Source organism: Ambystoma mexicanum, chromosome 2p (genome assembly GCF_040938575.1).
Source record: "Ambystoma mexicanum isolate Mex_15411 chromosome 2p, UKY_AmexF1_1, whole genome shotgun sequence".
Taxonomy (NCBI): domain Eukaryota; kingdom Metazoa; phylum Chordata; class Amphibia; order Caudata; family Ambystomatidae; genus Ambystoma; species Ambystoma mexicanum.
The window spans coordinates 626,977,541-627,004,346 of NC_090923.1; the positions used below are offsets into that span (position 1 = coordinate 626,977,541).

The 26,806-nt window shown below is 44.7% G+C and overlaps 1 protein-coding gene across 2 annotated transcripts in view; it reads left to right on the forward strand.

Annotated features, from left to right (window-relative positions):
- Positions 1-26,806, forward strand: part of RBM6 (RNA binding motif protein 6) — a 1,836,548-nt gene that overhangs the window by 1,605,246 nt on the left and 204,496 nt on the right. For both annotated transcript variants that reach the window (XM_069644148.1, XM_069644149.1), the window contains exon 21: positions 16,811-16,902. In XM_069644148.1, the coding sequence (XP_069500249.1) occupies positions 16,811-16,902 (92 nt within the window). The remainder of the gene's footprint in view (positions 1-16,810; positions 16,903-26,806) is intronic.

The following is a 26,806-nucleotide window of genomic DNA, read 5'->3' on the forward strand; positions in this document are numbered from 1 at the left end:
AATGACAGAGTGGATTAGCAGCGAAGAGATCACTGCTCTGGGGCAGCAGGTGTGATTCTTGGCAATGAGAAAGATTCGGCACCAGGAAGGTCTCTCTTCATGCAGGCTCATAATGGCAACCAGTACATCGGTGATGCCTTTGCAGTGGCTGCTCAGCCCACAGGATGGTCCCGGGTCACTTCCAGCAGTGATCTTCCCATATAGAGGTCAGGACTGAGCTTCACTTAGCTTCCATGGGTTAAACCACCACCAAGGGTCTTCTAAATTCATTACAAACGCAGTAGGGGTTCAGAGGTGTAGCTTTCGCAATGCTGGTTGTGCTCAGCAGCAATCATCCAGCTCTTGACCACAGGCACCTCTTCTTCTGGATCTTGGCTCCAGTGGACTATCTCTGAGAAATGGCTGCAGATTTCCTTTTATCCCAAATTCAAGCTGGGGTCTGCACCAGCCCACCATTGGTAGTTTCCGGGCCTGAGGGGCAGAAAAAGGCCAGAGAACCTGCATGGCAAGGCCATTTTGAGACTATGGTACTGGAATTGGCATTATGCAGTAAAATAAAATGATGGTGCCCTGGAGCGCATCAGAGAAATATACAAAATATGGTTTACTGCCACCTGTCTGTCTTAGGCACATCAGAAAGTTTACAAAATTGTTACTGAGGTGAAAAAGGGATCCATCATCCAAGGTACCCTGCAGCACTTAACTGTAAAGTGGTGTGCACCACAGTACAACAGTGCAGAAATCACAGAGAGGGACAGAGTCACTTGGTACCTGGTAACCATAAGGGCTGTCCAATGCCCCTGAAATAAACGCATTGACCAAGAAATGTGAAGCAAAAATCTTTAGCACTTTAAACGTGGTGGTCTTCAGCTGTAGGTTTCCAAAACCTGGAAGTAGTGACGCAGTTTGAGCAAGATATTAATTTTGAAGGTAGCCAACTGCTGCATCATTGACATCTTGATATTTTGCAACAATTTGATATCTGCTTTGGAATAGTTCTGGTACTGTGAGCTGGACCCTTGAAATATTTTATAGACTGATCTGCGTATTTAAAATATGGAAGATTTCAAACACGGAACATAGAATTTCAAGACCCAGTGACTTATTAAAATTAGCCTTAAATCTAGTTGTTTTAAAAACCAACTTGAGTCCTAAAAAGGGCTGGTATTGAACTATTAGATTTCATCAAAGTTAACACAATATGATCCACAAACGCTTCGAAAGCACTTGTGCCACAAGGCTCATTTGGCGTGACTGAAAGCCTTCTGAGGGGCTGGCAATAGTGGTCCAGTTCTCCCAAAGCCACACACAATATCTTAGATGTTACCAACATCAGCAGACTGTCTCTTTTCTATAAATCCTACTTGGTCGCCTATTAGCTGGAGTAAAATTCCTAAGAGGAAGTTAGCTAATCTCTCTGTATATAAAGCAGAAAATCTGTTCATTTGGTCCTCATACACAACCACACTGCTCCACCAATCTGCACCAAATTTGGCATAGTTACCTTTACGGACCCTCCATACATTACTGGCTACATGACATTTAGACACCCCACCCCTTTCCCCATATTTCAGCCCCTTCACACATGAGAGGGTTGCCTGAAATCGACAAAACATCAGTGGGTCGTAGAAGGACCAGATAAAGCTAATCTTAAATGTCTCGAAGCGAGGAACACAACTCAAAGGTCCAGAAGGACCTCGGAAACCACGTTTCAAGGCCTTAGGACACACTGTTTCCAGGATATTTGCAGAGCAATGCTCTGGATCAATTAAAATGTGTAATTGCTATGCTTTTCTCCTTCCAGGTGCTTCCCAAAAATCGAAAATCTACTGCACAAATTAATCCAAAATCAAAGAAAGTGAGATTATTAAGGCATGTCTATGGAACCTGTGTGGCGTACGGGTACATTTTGCTAGTTTATTATTTATAGTCCAGGTTTGTTAATGGTTATCGAGAAATGGGAAACACTGATAATGGGGCATAGGTCTTTTTAGGGATCAATGCTGTTGTTGCCTCCACCATTGAGTTCAAGAAGCTCGCAGTGGATTAGAGGTTCACTTTGGAAGGTAGGTGCAGTTCCTCATTTTTTTTTTAAACTGTCTACAGTAACATCCAGAGCATTACACTACTAAAGCTAGCCAACCAACCATATTATCTCCTTCTTTTTAAATTGGCTATTGTTTGATCTTTTTCGACGCCCAATGAGGCTAGCAGGCATATCCCGTCAAGGTATTTCCTTGTCATCTCTCCTCCTCCTTGTTCTGCCATATAGGGTCTTGAGTAAAACTTCAGAAATTTCTACTTATAGTGGTCCAGTGCTGTGATAGACCTAATCCTGTTGATAGTTATGATTTCCCCTTCTAGAAGGCTTGACAGAAAGTAATTTCCTCAGTCTACTTACCCAGCAGAGTGTTTAGACTTATTCCTTGTGTCTGTTAAGTTGTCCTTGAGCTGCTTTCTGAGTGCCTTCCTGAGTGACTTTGTTACTTTTCAGTGCATGCATGGGGATTGCCTAAATATCAAGTAACCTATCACTGTACAAAAAAGGGGAGAATGCAGTAGCAAGATAACAGAGCTGAGAAGGAGTGAAAGGTGAAAGATGTGCTATTGTTGGCCCAATGGTTGACAGTTTACAACTCCTGAAATTCATCTGCTCCCGATTTCTGATCTTTGGAAAAGGGTCAGAGTGTGCCATCAATATCTTATTATACGATTGAACGCATCCCTTCTGACATTTTGGAAAGTACCCCGGGTCTTATTGTGTGATAAACACTCAAATGGCTTCACTATCTCTTTGTGCACCACCATATCCCTCACGAATTAACCACTATTTTGCTCGCCTCTTCGACAAGAAAAGCGCATTGAAATCTGCTTTCCAGTGGAAAGCATCCTCCCACAGTTTACTCATTTTGAAAAGTATCAACCAGGTATAGACTGATTCTGGAGCTTTACAGCATAGCCACTAGAGGGCATGCTGCTGTTCAGCACCAACATCATTACAGTGACATTGGTGCCCTTGGCACTAGATTTGGCTATCTTGGTACACAAGCGAGCTGCACAAGATAGGACTGTTGGGAAAGGGGTTCTCCTTTGCACCAAAATAATTTTCAAAATGGCCCCATACTACACATTGTGAGCAATCCCAAACCTTTTCCTATCGGAAAATGTGAATATAAAATACAAAAGAGACCTACTGGGAAATCGCCAGAGTTCCCTGTTGGCCAGTCCAGACCTGAATGGTACACCCTTCTTTTTGCTCATTTTTTAACCCGTCCTGACTTTTTCAAGGGAACCAAATGCCATTAGCTTCCCTTCCCTTTTGCTCATTGTTATGGGGAAACTGACTAGTCCCTAAGACTGTCAGTACTAAGAATCTTAGTTTCTCTTTTGGAATTCCTGTATTTTGTTCATTGCACATAGCACCTTATAGTGCAGTGGGAATAGTTTGTATCCGCTCACCTTTTCATCTTATGGGTTTTTGGTTACATTGTATATGTGCTTGAGACACGCTGGTAGCAGCAGTAAAAATTACCATTTTTATATTATTTTTCTCGTGCACTTTGGCGTTTACTTCAAATGGTTACTAACAGTGACTAGCAGCAAAAAGTGACAGTGCCGCAAGGTTTTTTGCTTGTTCTTTGGTAATATTGTAGTTTGGCCTTCTTCCTGCCCTCTCAGGTCAGGAAATCCCATATATAGGCATGCACTTGCCCAATACAGCTGCTGCTTTCGCAGACTAGTGAGCCTTTGTGTGTGTGAGCTAAGGGGAGTGGGCTGGGACTGTCTGGTCCCAGTCCGCATCTCTTGCTACCAGAGTGTCGTATGCTGCGCAGATGTGAAACCAGTAGTTATCCCTGATTTGACAACTACTGGCTGTTTGAACGTGGCGGATCCTTACCATTGGTGTGCTTGGTCTTGCTTGCAGCCCCAAATCTGGATAAGAGGACAACTCCTGCAGCCATTCTTCAGATCTACCCTGGTGCCAAGATTCCTGGGAAGAGCACTAGCCAGCTGCCAACCCGAAGACAACGTCTGCATTGGACCACCATCCCCTTCAGTGATTGGCCCTGTGAAGCCGTGCTCCTCTACCTGATCTCAGAAGACCCTTGTTGGTGCTTCAACCCTTGGACTAGTGGGACCAACTAGTGTCAACACCTGTTTGAAGTTTCATGCCCCCAAGAGCCTACAGAAGTCTCCCTGGACTGCCAGGATGACGGACTGAATACCTTGCTGCAGCCGTCTCCGTTCTGCGTTAAGCCTCTTAACTTTGGTGGTCGCTGTATTGTGCCATTAGTTGCATTCTCCCGAATGTATCGAGTACTAGCATCAAAGAAGGCTGTGCTGGAGATGCATCAGTGACTGCGTATCGCCACCTGCAAGTGGTGACCATTGCTGGAACTACTCTTCATCCATCCTGTAAAGTGTCCTAAAGGGGTCTGCACTGCGACAGTCTGCATTCTTCTGGTATTGCATCTTGAAGTTGGACCCGACCATAAAAAACACTCTTGGCTGCAAATCTGAGCCAAGGGGTTATGTAAACATAACTGTTCCCATCCCCCCTGCACTCCATAGGTTAACATTGTGTGCAATGCCTCTTATCCCCAAACTCCCATTGTACCTGGCTTTGGTCATCAAACCTGGGGAAAGCATCCTACCCCTGGGCTAGCCTTGGGACTAGGATAGAGGAGTAGTACTCACCTGTCTTTGGACAAATGACTTACCCTGATAATGTTCTTTATACAGGATGTTCCTCCCACGCATTCCTCATCCTTGATATACCGATATGAATTGCATACGTTTTTCCCCTGTGTGATCCAAACAGAGCAGCCCCCTCTTCTATTCCCCAGAGATGGCTAAATACTCTCCATCCGAGCAGTCATATGTTCTCAATCTAGGTTTACTTGTCTTAAATATGCCTATTCATGATAATATATTCATATTTTGCCCTTTAATTATGCTACTCATTATATTGCTCAGCCTCAGTTTTTTACATTTTACCATTTGCGGTGCTGTATGTTTTTTGTGCTTATAAGTTACTTCGAAATGAGCAATTGACTTGCTGGCTCTGCATTGATGTGGACAAGTTCCATTTAGGTAGATCTAATGTACAATTTCTCAGAGTTGCTCATTGGTAGTGCTTTGAATGGCTCAAATGAACTTTCCTCAAAAATATTCATTTGAATGCTTCAAGATGACATCTAATGTTTATTTCTACACAGGTAAAGGTAAGACGAGTATATAATTATTTCTTTCTACTCATAAATGCAGTTATCTTAATAATTTTTCCAAACAGATTTGATTCCTTGTCTGTTGGCGATATTTACTGATATTCTTATATACATTAAGCTATGTTTTATTTTTATCAAAATATTTTGTGCATAGTATGTGAAGGCATCATGAAGCAAGACAGACAACAGATTCAAAGCTCAAACAAAAAGTCTTTATTAACTCAAATGTCAGGATGGTGTAATTCCTAATGTGCCCGATAATGAGGTGGGATTTCCCTACCTAAATAAACTTAAGGATAGTATGAGTCAATAAGTTCAACTTAATAGTCTGTATATAAAACCTATACTTGCCCTCACAACTAAAGCTAAACAATGAGTAGGGATGTCGGCAACCAACGTAACAGTGTTCAAACTAAAGTTCTGAGCTTCTTCCAGCTCCAGGCTTATTCCCAGCTACCAACGTGTGCTCTCACACACTTTCCTTTGTGATATTTCTTCTGGTTACGACCTTGCTTTCACACTATCCAATATTGTTTTACTTTGTGCAATTTTCACTTAATTTGTAAATGCTGTTTATTAAACTTTGTTTTGTTCACTAATGTTCGTCACGTTCTGTTTCATTCATCCGATATTCCCATATCTTGTCTTTAATAGTGCATTCAAACGTATTCATGCTTGTCATCTTGTTTGGTATTCAATATTTCATCTTTGGTCTTCCGACCCATTCATTATTATTCAAAACTAACTTGGTGCTTGGCAAACTGTTCAGTATTTAATAGTTTACCTTTCCGGTCTCCAGACCCATTTAGCTTGCATTCCAGTTTAGTCGTCCTTTGCTGTTGCCCACACTATGCCCCTGGAGTGCCGCGGCGTGAGTGCAACTTCCCTGTGACTCACTGGTGTGTGGCTGTTCCTCCTGATGCACTGGTCATGTTTGCTCCTCCAGTAATCCCAAGGGATTGTGGCGAGCAGCACTTGCTCTCTGGTCTCTCCTGTAGCGGTCGGCAGCTTCTCAGTGTTCCCCACTCCTAATGGGAAAATCACAGCATTGGGCTTCGCTCAGCTCCAGATCCTCTCGTGGACCACAGTGTTGCCTGCTCCGCCTTGGCTGTCCCACTAGGCTGTCGTTGCCTCCCTTTATACACCTGCAACCATTTAACAGGTTGCAGGTGTGAACGCTTGCCTGACCCTCACAATATTTCTCAGGCCTCTTCCTTGTCTCAGTACTAGAGTAATGAAATGAGCTGTTAGTGTGCATTACTCTTAGTCGGCTGTTCCTCGTCCCAGTACTATCATGGTTTAAATTAGGAGAAATTAATGGTTTAAATGAGGAGAAATGAGGGGAGATGATTCACAACAGCCTACAAAGGCAGGGGAGGGTAAATATGTTTCTACAGAATGGGGTCTGGCATGGATTCACATTCTCATGAATATTCCCCTTCTGGGGAGGCTGGGAATCCTCAGTAAAAGAAAAACAGTTTCTCTTTAAAACTGTATTTCTACTCTAAACCAATCACTGTCCTCTGGGTCATAATGCCCCCATCCAATGACGGGCATCTCCCTAAGCCCCAACCCCTTTTTACTTCACGCTTCAGTGTTGGGAGGCCTCAAGTTGCTCTCCGAGCTAATTTCGGATTTCTTTTTACATTTTTTGCAAATCAGTTAGAATGTGACTGATTCTTTTTTGCTTCATTGTCTTCAACGAAGGATAGAGACCGGCAGAAGGGTTTCGCTACCGGCAAAGATCATTATCCACCGTTGGATAATCGAAGATTTGAGAAGGCCCGGACGTGTGGCCTACTTTGCGTGCTTTCAGCATGGCTGAGGAGAAAGAAGGCAGGCCGCAGCCTCTACAAACTCTGCGCGAAGAATGGTTTAAGAAACGTCTTTGAAGATCGACTCCATAAATGCTTGTACTGCCTGCATCCGGACCACAATGAGGAGGGCTACGAGGTGTGTTGTGGTTTCTCAAAGGAGACCAAGAAAGACTGATACAGCAGACTGTCGGCATGGCTTAAGTCAGGTAAGACCTCTGACGCAGGATTGGCGCAGGGTCAAATCTCATTCAGGACTGGCCGGTCCGAGGAGCATTCTCCCTCTGGGAGGAGGTCGAAATTCTTTGAGGATGCCCCGGGTGCGGGTTCCAGGAGAAGGCCAAGCTCTGCTCCACTGCCGCAGGTCCCGAGTCGGACAAAAGGCATTCCGCATGACCATCATCCTCCACGGTGAGCCTGCCAACGAAAGGAGTGTCTTTGAAGAGAAAGTTGCTAACACCGTCTGAACTCTGCGTCCGCGGATAGACCGACGAGGTTAAAGTCTGGGGGTCACTCATCGAAGCCAGCCAAGTCTTCAACCAAGGCCAAGTCATGGGAGTTGACGACAGCACAGTCGACAAAGGCAGCCACAAGCACTTTGTTGTCGAAGTCAAAAACGTCACACAGAGCATTAAAAGAGAGCAGATCCAGAAAGGAATTGGCGGCCACCCCGCGGGTGTCCTTACCCCAAGACGAGACACGACTGTGAATGTGGCAAAGGAACCAGTGCCAGGGCGAGACCAGGCGGCTACTCTGCCCCACCAGCCTCCTGAGAGGGAGAGGGAAGCGGTCCCACCTGTGGAGCCGCCCAGGTATGCGGACTGGCAGGCTACTGAGGATAGACAGGAGCAGATCTACTCTAGTACCGACAAGGACAATGAGCCTCATGAGCCTTGCCGCCTGGACCACAGAGGGGGAGGTCTTGAGGGAGGACTTCAGTCCCCGGTGCGCAACAAGAAACACATTAGCCCGGATCCTACTCTGTTGGCTCTGTTTACCCATAGACCTAGGGACGTGTCTCTGGACATTCTATCCACCCTGCACACACTGGTTACTGAAATCCATCAAAGGATGCTGCCATCTGGGCCGGCACCCCAAGAACCTGCAAGGGTAAAATCTCCGCCACCGAAGCGAAAGTCCAAGGGGGGGGGCGCTCCTCTTTAGCATCAACCGACCCCTGCGCCACCACCAACACGTCACGACAAGGTCCACACAAGGTCCCGGGCACGACTACCATGGCTTCTGGTACTGACGAAGACTAATTAATTGTGGCGGACAGGAAGATTTCACATGCGGACGAGCCCCACAGGGCCTCCCCTCTGGATGAAGTTGGATATTACCATTCGGTCATCTCAAGGGCCGAAGAACTGTTTCAGTTATTCCCGGAGGAGACGAAAGAGAGTTTCCTGCACCAACAATGCGAGTCAAGGAGGAAGACAATCATGTCCATACCCGACTCTGCTCCCAGGTGCCTAGATCTCTGCCCTCGCTGGATTTGGTGGTTTCAGCTGCAGCTAGGAAACACCTGGTGAACCAGTCATCAGCATCTATGGTACCTCCGGACCAGGAGGGAAAGAAGCTGGATGTGATGGGTGTTGAGATGGATTTCTGAACTCTGACCTGGTGGGCAGAGGTTCATAAGGCCAGCCTAGTTTCTTGGAACAGGGTAACCTTCTGGACAAGCCAGATCAATCAAGCTAGCTATGGGCGGCAGTCAAGACTAGGTCTCAGGAGATTTGAGGGTGACTGAAAGTTCTCAATGAGCACACAGAGTAAAAGACACTTACAAATCACTCCCAGTCTGGTGTATATATATTAAAAATACAAATACATTTATTTCAAGGCCTTTGAGTTTCAACACACACATCAAATCACAGTAATACTATTAAGCCAACACAATCCTATCTAGATACATATATAGAAGACCAATGGGGTCTAAAGGGTTAATGTACAAAATGAGTCCACAACCTAAAAGGGGCGGGGAAACAGGCAGTGCAAATGGTCTTTAGTCTCTTCTGCATCCAACACACTCCAACTAAAAGGCAGTCTAATCCCTAAGCGGAGTGGAGCCTATTGCTCAAATGTACTTGCACTGCTGGCACACGCAGTAGTTATATTGAGAGTGGGGGGTAGATCTATCATCTGCAGGTGCCTCCCTCTGGAATGGCCTCCCTGCCCCTCTCAAACTTGGGCTCCTCTGGTAAAGTCAGACTCTGGTGTTTTAACATCAGCAAAAAGTTGGGGGGGTACACTACTGGAGAAAACATTGCACATAAATGGGAATCCTTCCCAACAATGGGCAAGAGGATAATTTACACAGTGGCCCATACCATCACGGTGGGAACGCCATAGCCATTTTGTCTTTTTATGACCGGGAACTCTGGTACAAGGAGAGCCCTATCCTGGACTTCCTGAAAGAAGACAAGAAGGTTGAGGCACAAACTTTTTCAGGAAGGTGAAGTGGCCTCAGATTACGCCATCACGGTGATGGTATACATCGCAGACACAGGTTGTCGCCAGATGGGTAACGGGGGGTGTCTCTGCACCGTCAAGGTTGGTTGAAGGCTACAAACTTGTTCCGCCAGGACGTTCAGAGGAAGGTGCGGGATATGCCCTTCAATAGGGAAAACCTCTTCGGAAAGATGGTCGACGAATCTTTGCAGGCGGTAAAGACCAACATAGAGACCGCACGTTCCCTAGGAACTTTGCAGTAGCGCCAATTCTCGTCCTTTCGCTCCTCCAGAGGAAAGCCAGGAAGATCTTCAAAGGGTTATAGTACCCCTTACAGGCAGCCCTTGCGCTTTTCCACTTGGGGGTTGCTCTCAAGGTAGCTGAGGTCAGTGGGGGTGCTGTCCGCAGGGCAGAACACCTCCCCAAGCAGGCCTGAACCGGCTGTGGCTCTGGGCCACCACTTACATACCCCAGTGGGAGGCCGGCTGGCAAAGTTCGTCAGCATGTGGGAAAAGATCACCACAGGCAGATGGGTGTTGGACGCTCTCGGACAGGGGCACACCTTGGAGTTCCAACACAGTTGTCCTCGTATCCTGCTGATTCAGCAACAGGAACAACACAGACTACAGCTTCTGCAAGAGGTCTGGGCCATGTTACAGAAGGGGGCAATAGAACCCGTCCTCCAGCGTCTCTGAGGCTCCAGAGTATATTCGAGATACTTTTCAAAGATAACAGGGGGTTGGAGGCCGATATTGGATCTACGTCATCTCAACAAGTTCTTAAAGTCCCAAAAGTTCCAGGTGGTCACTTTGCAACATGTGCTTGGCCAACTGGAGCAAGGAGATTTTCTGAAGTCGTTGGATCTGGAGGACGCATACTTCCACATCCCCATTCACAATAAACACTGCAAGTTCCTACTATGCGTAGTTCAAGGTCGGCACTACCAGTTCAAGGCTCTACCCTTTGGCCTTAAGTCAGCCCCAGGGGTTTTTACAAAGTGCTTGGCCCCGGTGGCAGCACAGCTTCGTCTGAAAGGCATCCACATATACCCCTACCTGGACGACTGGCTGGCGCGTTCTCGCTCACACCCTCTGGCAAACGCGCACACGGCCAAAACATACATCTGCTGACAGAGCTGGGGTTCTCCATAAACTATCCGAAGTCTTCGTTGAATCCAGCTCAGGACGCTCTATTTCTGGACACAAGACTCAACATGGTGATGTCCCCCTCGGAGGAGAGGGTGAAAGACATACAGGGCAAGGTGCGGTGCTTGTCGTCAGCCCAGGCGGCGACAGTGCGATCCATCAAGTCGCTTCTGGGCATGTTGTCCTCATGCATCAACCTCATTCGCCTCGGCAGTTTGCGCATGAGGCCTCTCCAGGAGTTCATAGATGTGAGGTAGCTGCAAGTGTCAGGGAACTTTACGGGCAAGATCGCCCTCACAAAGAGTTCTGATAGGCAATATATGGTGGTCGGGGTGTGGCAGCATGTCGTCTAGGGAGCTTCGTTTCAGATTCCTCCTTACCAGGAGACGGTCACCACGGACGCCTCTCTAGAGGGTTGGGGAGCACACACACACAGTTGCATGCCAGAGACCTCTGGCAGCCAGAGGAAAGGGACCTACACATCAACATCCTGCAACCTCAGGTCATATTCGGGGCCCTCAAGTCTTTTCTGCCATTGTTGAAGCAAGCGGTGAGGATCTTCACAGGCAAAACCACAACCATTTTCTACATCTAGAAACAGGGGGGACCCGGTCCCCGGCACTCTCCAAAGAGGCACAGGACTTGTGGCATTGGCCCATTCGTCAAGTCATGTTCCTCGTTCCATTTCACCTGGCGGGAGTGAAGAATATCATTGTGGACTCGCTCAGCAGGGATCTGCGTTCTTGCCACGAGTGGGAGCTTAGCAAGGACCAGGTGAATCTGCTGTTCAACAAATGTGGTCGACCCCAGATCGAACTATTTGCAACGGTGGCGAACACCAAGTGCCAGAGGTTCGCCAGCAGGTTCCCTCAACCGAAGAGCTTGGGGGACGCATTCTCATTCCAGTGCGAGGGACAGTTCCTATACGTGTCGCCCCCCCTGTTTCCACTCCTCTTATGTATGATCAACACACTCAGACAGTGCCACTGCAGTATATGTGTTGCCCCAGCGTGGCCGAGGCAGATCCGTTTTCCGGAATTACTATGCATGTCGGTGGCCCTCTCCATCAAGGTACCGCTGTCCCCGAACCTTCTCGCCTGAAAAGGGGGGGCCGCAATTCTGCATCATGGCCCAAAGTCTCTGAACTGGAGCGTATGGCTCCTACAGCCCTAGCGTTTGGAGTTTATGCTTTACCCGCAGATTGTAGGAACATCCTGGCCTCGTCAATGTTGAAGTGCAAAAGACATAAATGGAAATGCTTCTACGTGTGGTGCCAGACTCAGAAGTTTATCCCTCTGCGTGTCACAGCTCTGCAGCTTCCGTCATACTTGCTTTTCATGGCCAAAGCGGGACTTGCTCACGCCTCCATCAAAGTGCATCTCACTACCATGTTCAGGTACACCAGGCCTCTGGGCAGACCTTCGCTATGGTCTCACAGGCTTGTCATGGAGTTCCTTAAGGGGCTCTTAAGGACTTTCCCGCCGGTGAAGGCTACTGTCCCGGCTTTGGAGCTCAATGTTGTGCTAACTAAGCTCATGGCCCTTCGAACCTATGCCTCAAGCTACGCTCAAGTTTACATTGTGGAAGTCTGCTTTCCTCGTGGCCATCACCTTGCCAGGCGAGTCAGGGAGATTCAGGCCCTGTCTTGCATGCAGCTTTACTTATCGCTCCACGTTTCAAGGGTGGTACTCCGTACACACCCCACCTTTATGCCAAAGGTGCCGTCGGAATTCCACCTCAACAAACCTTTGGTGTTACCTGTCTTCATTCCGAATCAGTCGTCACCGCGGAGAGGGCCCTGCATTCGCTGGAAGTTGCTTGTGCCTTGAAATTCTACGTGGCGCGTACAAAGGATTTTCGGAACACTTCAGTTGTTTGTCATCTTTGGACCTGTAAATCAGGGTAAGGCCTTGTTGAAGGCTTCCATCTCCAGGTGGCTCCCCGGCTGTATCATGCAAGGTCATCGACTGGCTAGCAGGCTGCTGCCAGGCAGTTCGAGAGTCCATTCCACCAGAGCAGAAACAATGGCGTTTCTCTTTGGTGTGCCCCTGCTCGACATCTGCAGGGCTGCTATGTGGAGGTCCACGCACACCTTCACAAGGTGCTACTGTGTCGATAGGGATTCCAGGGTGGGTCCTGAGTCGGCCAGGCAGTGCTGCGCTACCTGTTTGTTGAGTCTGTTCCAGAAGTGCGTGTTTATTGCTTCTGTTGAGCTTTGCCACCTCCCGTGGTTGTTTATATCTACTGCTGTGTAATCCTTATTCATGAGCATGTGAATCCATGCAAGACCCCATGGTGGAGAAGGAATAAGTTACTTACCTGTAACTATTGTTCTCCAGCATGGGTCTGGCATGGATTAACATGCAAACCCTCCCTCCTTCCCCTCTGTTCTCTTCTTGGTTCATAATGCTACTTTACGTGCTTACCAAATCTGAAGATGGCCACCATGGGTGGGGCTTAGAGAGAGGACTGTCATTGGATGGGGGCAGTATGACCCAGAGGACAGTGATTGGTTTATAGGAGAAATACAGTTTTAACCCCTCAAGTGCCAGGGACGAGATAGCTCGTCCTTTTTGGCACCTTGTTTTGAGCGATCCCTGCAAAGCAGAGATTGCTCAAAACTGTAATGTAACCCCTGGGCTATGTGAGAGGTAGGTGCCCCCTCACTGCCAGGGGGCTGGATTACCTTCAGTTTCACGTCGGCGTGAAACTGAAAGTAAATTCACTGCAGCAGCCATTTTCGGCTGCTGCGGTGAAGAGAGGCGAGTGCCCTTCTTTGTCTGCCTCGTTCTCTGGCTGTATTTCAAGCTGGAGATTGAGGCAGGTATCGTTGGAAAGGGGAGATTCTCCCCTTTCCAACGATACCCTTTGTGTGGCATTGCTGCTCACGGAACGGGCAAATGGCGTGCGATCCGTGGGCAGCAATGTCACTGGATCAATAGAGATCAGTTTGTGACGCGGGGGAGGCTTCTTACGTCGCCCCCAACAGATGTCATACCTTCTCGCATTCCCACAGGTGTCCCGACGAAAATGGTACCTCACGTGTGGGTGCACCTACCCGGGGTGCAAAAGGAAAAGGGTAACCCGCTGGTAACCCCAAGCCTTTCGCCACAGCACATTTTGTTCATGTGGGCAACCTACAGATTTGGGCCTAGGGTGTCGAAGCCAGCAAGGAAAACGGGGACCCCATGCATTTCCCAAAAGAGGACACCTGTGGGAATGCACAGAGGTCTGACTTGCACAAATCGGCCCAGAATCTACTACCCAGAACCCCCGGCAAAGTCCAAATTTGGGGGTATAAAACACAATTTCCAGACATTTCACTCTGCTCACCCACCGAAACACGCTGCCAACAACAGATGTCATATCTTCCCACGTTCCCACAGGTGTCCCAACGAAAACGGTACCTCACGTGTGGGTTCACAATCTAGCCGCAAAGGGAAAAGGCTAACCCACTTGTAACCTCCAAAGGGTTTGGGGAGATAACCTACAGATTTGGGCCTAGGGTGTCCAAACCACCAAGGAAAACTGGGAACCCCATGCATTTCTGAAAAGAGGACACCATTGGGAATCCACAGAGGTCCAACTTGCGCGAAGCGGACCAGAATGTTTTACCCAGAACCCCTGACAAAGTGAAAAATGGGGGTTTTTTCGGCACATTTCAGACTTTGACAGGGTTCTGGGTAATACATTCTGGGCTGATTTGCGCAAGTCAGCCCTCTGCGGATTCCCACGTTTGTCCTCTTTTCGGAAATCCATGAGGTTCCCAGTTTTCCTAGGCCAAACGTGTATGGTGTGGGCTTGAGCGAAATCAGGGTTTTTGGCTTTTTCCTTTGCCCCCAGGTAGGTGCACCCACACATGTGAGGTACCATTTTCATCGGGACACCTGTGGGAACGCGGGATGGTAGGCCATGTGTTGTTGGCGGCGTGTTTCAATGGGTGAGCCGAGTGAAATGTGCGGAAAATGCGTTTTATTTTTTCCCACATTACGGACTTTGCGGGGGTATCTGGGTAATAAATTCTGGGCCGATTTATGCAAATCATACCTCTGCGGATTCCCACAGGTGTCCTCTTTTCGGAAATGCATGGTTTTCCCTGTTTTCCTTGGTGGCTTCGACACCCGAGGCCCATATCTGTATGGTGGGCCCGTCTGCAGAAAGTGTGAAATTCACGTGTCAAAACAGACTTGGGGTTACCTGTGTTTTAGGCTTTCCCCTTGGTGCCTACGTAGGTGCACCCACACATGTGTTGTACCGTTTTCATCAGGACACCTGTGGGAACGCGGGAAGGTATAACATTTGTTGTGTTTGTGTGGTTTTCATAACGTTTTGACCCATTTGCTGGTGCCCTTTGTCACACAACACTTTCTTTTCCCAAATGTGCCCTACATTTAGTCGCTGCTTTAGGCCCCATACACTTTTGTAACCTGCACAAGTCACCTATCCTTGAAAAGGACTGCCTGTGCTCTTTCAAAAAAAGTATGCTTGCCGTTACTCACCACATTGGTTTTCCTGATTTACGCATGCTAAGTGCGTCTGTTCAGGACGTAAGCATAACACTCCTGTGTACCATGGCTCAGTGTTTGGCTTGTGGTATTGCTTTTTTTGTAAAACACTACAAAAAATGTGCGCTTTCCTAACTGCAAGAGTCGGGGGAATGTAGCAGAGAATTGCTTTTCTCAAAATTCATAGAAGCCATTGCCGTACCAAGCCAGCCATGTCCACCACATACCTTTTTTTTCGGTCATTTTCCCGCTTTTCCCCCAATCTCTGGCATTTTCCCCTACTTAGTTGTTGCCTGACCTACGCAAATCACCCCTTCCTAAACTTGGAATTTTGTCTACTTTTCAGAAATATGTCTTTCTGTCCTCCAATTCGCCTTTCCTACCATTTTCTTCCATTCCGTCACTGCATGTCCAATTGGCCAAAATCGCCTACCTCTCACAAAACAGTTGATAACCACATCAAAATATTTTTTTTTCGTTTCCACTCAACCTGTTCTTGAAAGCCAGGAAATTGGGGAATTCAGCACAGCAAACCATTTGTTCCTAGCTCTTACAAGGAAAAAAACCACAGGCTTCTTTGTACATCGTTTATTGGCTTTTCTTGAAAAAAACCAACATTTTCACCCTTTTTGCTTATTTTCTCTCACCCCCCTACAGCAACCTAGGATTCCTGGGTGGCGTTACGACCGCCTACATGTGGGGGAAAAAAGGAGCCAAATTTGGCCGAGATATCTCATGTAACAAAAAGGTTACAAGCCATTGAATGGCCACATACGGAAATCACCAAAAAAGGCCTTGGCACTGGGGGGAAATACCCATGGTACTTAATGGGTTAAAGTGAAAGTGAAACTGTTTTTCTTTTAACAAGGTTTCGCAGCCTGACTGGGAATATTCATGAGCGTGTGAATCCATGCCAGACCCATGCTGGAGAAAAATAATTACAGGTAAGTAACTTAAACTTTCTTACTAGAAATGGGGGGGGCTACCATGTCTCACCTGCGTATATCCTCTCCCCAAACCCCAACGACCTCCACCCAGGTTATCCACCCTCGCATCTCCAACCCCAGGGTCAGGATCCAAAAGAATGGCTTTTCCCTGGCCACCTGAGCAGAGAGTCCAAGGGGAGTAGGTGTGAGGATACCCTCGGGTTTCTCATAAGTAGCAGTATTGGAAATAAAAAAGCAAAAGCAATTCATTATTCAATTTTTTCAGGGTTCTGCCTAGTGGGGTTTTATTGCAGTAATTGATAGTTGGTAATGATTTTGATTGTGATTAAAGAATTCAAGTTGTGGGCTCATTCGAGCATATTGGAGCATCCAGAACCATTAGTTTGAACATTTGTGCTGCCTAGCGGGTTGTAGTATTGTGATGTGTTATTTTGAAAAGGTAATAGACAGAATGAACCTTGCAGCAGGCACTAACTTCCTCATATAATTACTCTTGTATGGCAACTAGAACACAGCTCCTTAATAGTTTAGCCATTAATAAAGCCCTATGTCCTTCATTAACATAGTTCCGTCAAACAAATTTTAGGAGTCTTTTGGGTGTATCAAACAGCACTGTTTTGGGATTTCATGTTACGTGGTAAGCATTTAATAAGATGTCTTAACAGAAGTAATCTTTGTATGATTTTGTAACTGATATGAACATTTATTTTTCTGTGAAAGGTGAAACTTAAAGAAAAGGGAAGTGATAAAAGGGATCAAAGCGAAATGTCACCTGAAATTAAACATCCTAAATACTCCAAAACTGCACAGAGGTAATTGGGAGATTTTCACTACTGCAACAAAAACTGGTTCAACAATGCCTGTCAGGTTTGATGGATGGGTGTATTGAGGGGATGCAGAATTGTATCAAATAGACAATACTTTGTAAAGTGTAACATGACAAGAACTGAAAATAAGAAGTTTGGTATTTAATAGGTTGATTCCTTGCATTGGGGATTGATGGTTTTAAGTAGAGGGTTGGGTCTGTGGCCACATTATTTCAACATGAGGATTTTACTGCCTCTCCTCCTAGCCTTCCTATTAGCGTAGCTTTGGCAGAGCACTCAGGCTTACCACAAAGAGTGCAAAGAAGGCTGATAGCGAAACAGAGTTATTCAGAATAGTTACCTACAGGTAACACATTACACTGGCATACTGAAAAATGTTCACTTTAATAAAATCACACATAGAAGGTTTATTTTGTCAAATATCTACTTTGGGTTACACATACCACATAGGAACAAAGCGCATGTCTAAAAACGTTGACTACCAAGACCCTACACGCTCCTAAACAGTGTCAGCCCCTTAACTGGTTTTAGGCATCACACATATAGGACTAAAGGTGGTGGGAGCAGTGGGCAAAGTAACCCTAGCCATTAGCATAACACATTTGAAGAGTCGTATTCAGGACCCAGTATGCCGTGCATTAGTCATAGTAATGCCCAACCCTCTAGTACACATTACCACCTATATTCAAATGAATTATTGCATAAGATTTTAAGTGGCAATCAAACCTCTTTGACTTTATCCTCAATTAGATATTTAATGATGATTTCTTTTCTACGAGCTAAGGCTTCCTGCGCTTTGTTTTAATTTATGTTTGTGTTGATGAATATTGTGAACTTAAATCATAGCACTTTAAATAAACTAATAACATTCATGGTATAACTGTACACCATGTATTATGCCTGCCACATAAAGAAAGGGTTTAACACTTAAAGTGGAAGTTCGCCCATTCGTTCGGGCATGTATTTTTAAGCATACTGTAATGGATCTTAAAACATTTTCCTATGCATCTGAACTTACTTTTACACATACGAAAACTACGGGTTGGGAGCGTCCATCTTGCGCTAATCTTATCCTTCGAGGCATCGCACTAACTTCAGGTGCGCTTGCGGCAAGAATACAGATCACCCGCCCCTGGAGCTGACTTCACTAGTCCAAACAATATGCTCCATCTATTTTCATGACGTTAGTGGCCAGCTTAGCCAAACACGCCCAGTCATCACCCAAGCCATAACGTCAGTTAACGCAGAACCAGGAAGATAAACACACACATCCCCTGATAGGAAAACAATATTTTTAAAGAAAACATCATTAGTCTGCAATGTAGCAAGTGTTTGATAAATAAAAAGAACGCTCCCAAAACTATATTAAGTCCACAAAATGAACTCTGTTTTTGCCATACAAGTTATAGCTAGAAAACATTGCATGCTTCAAATCTTGTTTATAACTTCCTCATGATACGCTGATTGCTATCAACGATCGATTAATCGCAGTATTCCAATTGTTTGCTGGTGTCCTTATGTTACACCAGCTAAACTTTCTAATGACGCACACAGTGTTCTTTTTGTGAGAAGATATGGGTTCTATGCACTTTCAATCGCAACGTTTTCACATCCCCATCTTGCTACAAAGGGCCGATTGGTCCCTGTCTGTCGTCCCACATGACAGCAATGCAATAGGCTCAGTTTAGGCGTATCTGCCATTGTTGATTGAAGAATCCATCCAACGGTAGCTGGAAACTTTGGCATCCGCAGAACGGTATAATATATCTGTGTAGATAACAAAATAAAAATATATTTTAGTAGCTATTCTTTATTCAAATGTATCCATTTACCCTATAATTCTGCACCGGGTGAACCCAATCATAAACACAAACCACATATAATGAACACACACATGACAACATGGGGGAGCATTTAAGACCATGATGTGCACGAAAAGTTAGCGCTGTGAAGTAGGTATAGCTCCCAGTGGGATGGAGAACCTGACGGATATTGGGAACACAGACAAGATGGCATTATAACGGAACTGGGAATATTATTGATCAAAAAGCAAACCAAGTTCCCTCTGAAAATGTTCAGCCCCCAGCACTGCCACCCCACAACAACTTTATGGTGCACAGTAATGCAACATTTATAGCACACCTGGATGTTCCCCGGGACTAAGTGGTTTAGATATCACTACCCTCAATACAGGTTGTGATTGCGGGTCATCGATGAATAATAGTCACAATATGCTCCAGCTAACAACCCATATCAAGGCCAGTAAGCAATACCGCCCAAATCAAACCTCTATTCACTCATTTTAAATTATACACAAATAATTATTACTAGACTTATAAACAAACTGCGAGTTACGCACTTGGTTTTTTAAAAATATGGCATGGTATAAATATAATTCAACATGACGTATTGCGGCCATTATTTTCGTTAAATTGCACATTCGCACGACTCTGAATTATTCAATATCCATACAGCACAAATGCCGTTCCATTCTCGGTGTAACGCACAGTGTCTGCTCTGAACAACAGATTGCAGAAATTGAAACTACATTTTCCAGTACCCACTTTCAATATAATAAATGTTAGCATTTTTGCAGAATTCAATACCATGTGACCTTCTAGCCTAGCGGTTGCTGACTTTCGCTCCAGGCCAAATAACAATAGCAGCTTGTTTTCAGTGATTGAAGCCAGAGACGGGTAGGTTTCAATTTTGTGAAAGAATGCCACAATAATAAAACAGACCGGACAAGACGCGTCAGTGTGAGTTGATTCATTTTTTCCATTCCCACGAGCATCAGCCCACGACATGACCTTCACTCCATGGAGAGATGAGGCAAGCTGACCCACGTGGAATTTGAAGTACGCCTGAAAAATAAACGAATTGTAGGCTGGCGTCCACCAATGGAGCACGATCATGAATACTGTTTTACATATCACTAGTGCAGCCTATCACCCTATATGTGATGTCATTACTGACGATATGGCCTCTCAAAAGGCAACAACATTAATTCTGGAGTCTCAACATTCTCGAACAGCAGGCACATTTACTGATATTTTTAGAAATATGTACAATTAAACCTTGTTAAACCCTGAAAGCTATCTCTTGGCTTCTTTCCCTAGAGGGTTGTATTCATGCTGTTGTGAGCGTAACAGGGTACAGCCTTCAATTGCACGCGCCCTACTATAATTCATGCATGTCCATTCAGACCATCTATTGCAATTGTGGCAGCCCTGTCTACGTTCATACAAGACAGGTGACATTGCGTACCCATACCAAGGAAGTTGCATTCATGCTCCGAATAGGTTTTGTGCCATTCGGCCGTGTGAGTGCATAGGGTAAGCAAGGATGAGCATTAGACACTTTTTCTGAGTCGTTCCCTAACCTTCTAGTGCTTCCCTAAGAAGTGGGTAGCCTTGTGCTCAGCATTGCAATAGTGTGTGAAAGCGCAAAATCGTGCCAGTGCAGCAAAAAGCGGTTCTTCTTGGGAAGGCCATAGCAAGTCAGGAAGGGCCCTGAGGCGATGAAGAACTGGTTCCCACTATTTGAGTAGGACGTGCTCTTGGCGGTAGATCAGTTTTCAAAAGCTGAGAATAGCTGTGGAGCGCAGGCTAACCCAGCCAACATCGAATACCCTTATGGGATATCCATGCGTCTAAGGTATTGGTTGTGGTGGTTCAAAACAATCTAGTGATGCAAGGTCTTGATCCATGTAGCCAAATGGAGCCATGGGATCGTTTTTGTCTGCAAGGACATGCTTTTTAACCCTTTCAATTGCCCTTTCATCACACTTATTGTCGACAGGACGTACCGCCACCTCGTACATATATAAAACAGATACATTATTGTAAGGACTTATTGCGTCTGCTACAGGGAGGCTGCTAGGACAGTGTTTTTATTCTTCTTTCACAAGCATTTCACTCCTCCACCCACAACTCCCTCAGTGTCAGTCGCTTATCCAAGCAACGAGTTGGTGGTTGATCTTTCTTCGGCTGGAGCCTCACTCTGGAACAGCCTCCCTGCCTCGATCATATCATTTCGGTAATACCATGGATAGTAGACCCTATCCATTGTACTGTAATGCTCAGCAAGAAATCACACAGTGTAATAAACTGGACAATACATTTTTCTGATCTAGTGATACCCATATAATAGGCACAGTGTAAACCTATAACTTTTAATCTGGCTAACAGTCATTCTAGGGGAGTTGGACCATGGGGTGTAATAGATTACAGTTGCTTTTTGGTTCACAGACTAGGAGAAGCAATTACTTCAGCTTAGTTTTGGATAACACAGTTACACTCGAGGTAAGTAAAACGGATACTCCAATCAACTGAAAGGCTGGTGTTATCTAAGACTCTTTTTTTTGTGTCTGTATAAAACAGACCATGCAAAGCAAAACCCAGTGTTACACTGTATGAATGACCCAAAGTTATGTCGGCTAAACCCAAGGCAGGCTTTATCTGCACAGGCTAACAGCATGTCAGGGGAAGCAAAACCCAGTTATACAATTATCCTTACAAGAATAATAAACTCAAACCAACAACATTACTTTTGTGGAAGAGGCACAACCAATTCACAGGCGAGCAAAATAACCTTGTATATACTTTCGAGAATATCATAACATTTCAAAGGTAACTGACCTTGTATATACTTAGCAGAAAGGTGGGAGCATGATTTCCTGTGATGTGAGGACAGTTTAAATCCTCTAGTGAAGTCTTGGTGGGCCTTTCACATCATTTGAATTGTTCAACAAATTCCTCCCACCTGCCATTAATGGTAAGTTTGTCTGTGTCACTTAAATGTTACGTTTATTTAAAATGAGAAAGGGATACAATCACCAAAAGGGATCAAAAGATACTTTATACCCTTCGGGAACTGTAGTTCTGTCATGGTTAGCCATCAAAAGTTAAAGGTGGTGCACTTAGGGCAATCTAGCAACAGGCACTTATTGCCAAAAAGGATACATTTAAAAAGACAATATGGACACTATGGAGAGCCCAAAAAATCACACCCATAAAAAAATAAAATACTCTGTGTGTAAAAAGGTTCCCACTCACCGAGTTGTAAGAAAACAGAATACAACAGTAAAGCCAAAAGTTCTGGAAGTTATGGGGTTGATACAGGTCAGGCGATTTATCATTACTATGAAAATCTTACCCACCATAGGCCTTCAACGCCAGTGCCATGCACTGCATGTGTGTATGTGGTTTGGGTCTAGCAGAGGGTTTGACAGACACCAAGCCTCTTTGACTGATGGAAAATATCCATTTGCATATCAGTATTTCTGCCACCCAAATGGGCAGGGCAGCACCGATGTGTAAGGCAATTATCTTCTGAAATATAGTACCAATAGCAACCACAGACATGTGTCTTAACGATCAAGGACCAGTAATATAAATGAAGGGAAGGTAAAAGATATACATTAATGAATCATACACCTGATTAAATCTGAATAGTTAAATATATTTTTCATAGCATTAAAATTGCGAGTGTAATAGCATTCGATTGTTTATGTACAATATCCAAACATTGGGAAACATATCGAAAATGTTATTGTGATCAGATTATGACGACCGCTACAAATCATTTAAATCTGGAAGTCAACCTTTCAACAAGTTCCGCTGTAGGTGGACAGGGCTCGTTTGCAATGTTTTGTGGCATTGTATGTGTCCTAGGAACAAAATCAGGATTGATTCCATGAGTATGCATGGCCAACACATTCAATGTCAAATCTTTCCCAAATTCAAATTCCATTTCCTGATAGATCTGCTTGGCCACCCATTGTTTGCCTCGTTTTGTAAAGACCATTAGGTAACGAAGCATCCCGAAGGTTCCTGCAGTTTTGGCTTGTTCCCTCCCAACGTTCTCGTTGTGCACGAGTACAGCTAGTCTTGTTCTGGCCTCCATACCGTCTATGCCGAAATGCAACATTTTCAGCCTGTAATTTAGGCACATATTATGGAACACCTCCAAATCTCTGGTATAGCAGAATTCTGAGAGTCCCTTCAGGTCTCTTAAAAGCATTTTATCGTACACGATCTTCTCAAGTGCTTTGTGTGAAGGGGAACATGGCACCAACCACTACTACTTGCGTTCCTGCTCTTTCGATAAAGGTCCATGTGCACATTCGTGGAAATTTTGGTTTTCTGTCCATGAGTGTACGTTGGAACAATGGTGCATCAATGAACGCCATTTATAAGTATAATTTCTACAGATCCAGCACAGGTTTTGGAGCTCTACCAAAGATGGTTGCTGATAGACTGACAAACAGGGAAGTGAGTGGGCACCGCTGGTTAGACATCTTTTACATATCCAAGTCGATGTAGAAGTAAAGAAATGTACTAATTGTTGTTCAAATGGAGCTGGCTGCGACAAGTCTGGAGACACCCGGACTTCAAAGTACAACAGCAGCTAGAGACCAAGTATGAATACCAGGTCACACAGCCGCTCTCAAAAGGGCCCAGATCCGGGCATCGAGTTATGAAGTTCAAAAAATGTAATTTTCATTAAAGCATCAAGAAGTGCTTCCAGGTTGATAAATAATAATAAAGTAGTCAGTTGATTTTCAGATTGTATTTTATCCAAAAGATAAAGCTGTCACTAATGTTTCCTTAGTGAGGGAGCATTAGCCGTAACCCATATATATTACAGACTAAAGCCAATGCATTTCGGAACATTTGTCCTTCTTCAGGGCCAGTCTAAACAGTTACACATTGACAACATAATGTACCAATACGACCATTTCATACAATAATAAGAATGTCAACATACCAGTCAGTAGAGAGTCTAAGGATATTCATAGAATGTAGAAAACAAAAATTGAAATACAACAATGAGTGGATTAAGGGTAACCAAATTAAAAACAAAACTATATTGAAGGAACTGAGATTACCTCAATGGTGTTGCATGAGTGCTAGCAAGCGTTGTCGCTGCCCACAGTGTGAATGGGGTGCAACGATGCGGCGTGCATCTGTAATGTTAACACAAGCGTGTTTAGAGGAGATAACAGCGAACTCGTCGTGTACCTTTCTGCATCTGGAGCAGAGAAAAGCTCCAGCGTGTGGTCGCAGAGCTGAGTTACACTGAGCCGTGTTAGATGGTTGCCAGGACAACCTCTCGTTTATAGTACACTTGACCATCGAGCGCCATTAGGTGGCCGGTGCTCGCGGATCGAAGTGTTTTGCAGGTGTCCGCCTGCATGATTACAAAAGTTAAAAAATTTGTGGGTATGCTAAGGTCATGTACTATCTAAAAATCGAATTTAGCCCAAACTCAAAAAACTCAAAATCATTCATGGAAATAGAAAAAATACTCTAATGTATCAGAACATCGAGTTAGTACTATATAAAAAAGGTAATGTAACAAACAAAATTGTTTCAATACATCAGAAGTGAAATAAGCAAACAAACAAGCAGACATAATGACAATTCTAACGGGATGCGCTATGTTGAAGAATAATGCGCAGCTATGGCTGGTACAATATTTTAAATTTACAGATGTACTGGTACATGCAATCACGAAGAGTCAACAATAATAACAAGTATAACATAACCTCGTCACAGGTGGTGTCGCCCTAATGTGGCGGCACCTTGGGTCCCAGACCAAGGTCCGGGAGATGAGACGAGGTTGATGTATGGGTCACATGGAATCCAAGTGGTGCAGAATATATTGGTCAGTTTTGGTATAAGCAAAATAGGAACAACAAACAAACAAACACCACCACATACTCTCGATTAGACCATGATTCCCACCATCTCTATCAGGGACAACTTGGTCATCTTGCTTGATAAAGCGTTAGAACTCGAATGGATTAATGAACACACACACAAGATTCTCCTTAATGACCATCCACGAGTTCCTAACTTCTATACACTTCCAAAAATCCACAAAGATCTTATGAAACCCCCTGGCAGACCTATAGTCGCAGGGATGGACAGTCTCAACCAACCTTTGGGTATCTACATTGATTTTTTTCCTTCAACCGCTTATACAGAAAACCTCAACCTACACCAGAGACACAACCCATTTTCTTCAGAAACTTAACTCCACAAATCCACAAGAAAATCAATTGAGGTTCACCATAGATGTCAACAGTCTGTATACCTCCATTCCACACGACCTCGGCATTGAAGCCGTTGAATGGCTGTTACTGCAATCACCAGATGTGCTCGCACAAAAAGAATTCATCCTGGCTTTGCTGCAATTTATTTCTGAAAATTCTTATTTCCAATATTGCAACAAGTTTTACCTACAAACTTCAGGCACCTCTATGGGTGCCACCATGGCACCTACATACGCCAATTGTTTTATGTTTAAATACGAGATGGATTACATACTGACCAAACAAGAATGGAAGAAGGACATCCACATGCGGACCCGTTATATCGATGATATTTTCGGTGTATGGACAGGCACAGAGCAACGTTTTGATGAGTTCTTTGAATACATCAATAGTATCGATCCACGAGTACAGTTTACCAGAGAATCATCATGAGAAAAGATTACCTTTCTTAATGTGCAAATAGTAATGAAAGATATGAGCTATAACAGCATTATTCCGGAAACCTACTGATCGCAACAATCTGCTCCATCGGCTGAGCTTCCACCAACCCAGCCTTCTCAGGAATCTGCCGTTTAGCCAACTACTACGAGTAAAGAGGATCATTAGTGACCCTGAAGACTGCATTGCACAACAACTTGTAATGAAAGAAAAATTTCTTCAACGAGGCTATCGCCAAGAAGAATTAGACCTTGCTGCTAGTAGAATCAATAGCCTTGATCGGGACACCTTACTCTCTGCTTCAAAGAAACCAGTTAGAGAATTGAAATCACCGGTGTACGTGTCAAAATGTTCAATTCAAAGCAATAAAATCAAGAAGTCGATCAAAAAACATTGGAGCGTTTTCAAAAACGATACAAGAGTACAGGATCTATTCAGCGAACCACGAGTATTTGCTTTTCAGAGAAGTAGGAATCTCAGGGATGAACTTGTACAGACGAGATTACCCTTTACGAAAATGTCCACACAACGCACGGGCACATTCCCTTGCCTCCATTGCATTAACTGCAACTCTGTAATTAAAGGAAACGTGATCTTTCATCCACGGACAGGCAAGAAGATTTTTCTGAAAACGTTTGGTACCCGTGATAGCACCAACACTATATACAGCATCAAATGCCCCTGTGGAAAATACTACGTGGGCCAATCCACCAGAGCTGCTAAAATCCGGTGGAATGAACACCGGTCCTGCATTCGAAACTCCAATCCAAACTCAGCCGTGGCACGACATTGGGCCATGAATAATCACAACTTGTCACAGATTAAATTTCTGGTGTAAGAGGTTTTAACCAAAAAAAATCCTCACGAAGACTTAGGCTTAAGCCTGAATTGTAGAGTAACATTTTGGATCGATAAACTCTGCAGTCTGGTCCCTAATGGTTTAAACGAAGAGATAAATTACCATTGTTATGTTTGAATTTATGTCCTGTATACACACGCCTAGGATGTTGTTTGTTGTTTGTTGTTGTTCCTGTTTTGCTTACACCAAAACTGACTAATATATTCTCTATATTCTGCACCACTTCGATTCCATGTGACCCATACATCAACCTCGTCTCATCTCCCGGACTTTGCAAGGTGCCGCCACATTAGGGCGACACCACCTGTGATGAGGTTATGTTATACTTGTTATTATTGTTGACTCTTCGTGATTGCATGTACCTGTACATCTGTACATTTAAAATATTGTACCAGCCATGGCTGCGCATTATCCTTCAACATAGCGCATCCCGTTGGAATTGTCATTATGTCTGCTTGTTTCTTTGCTTATTTCACTTCTGATGTATTGAAACATTTTTGTTTGTCACATTACCTTTTTTATGTAGTACT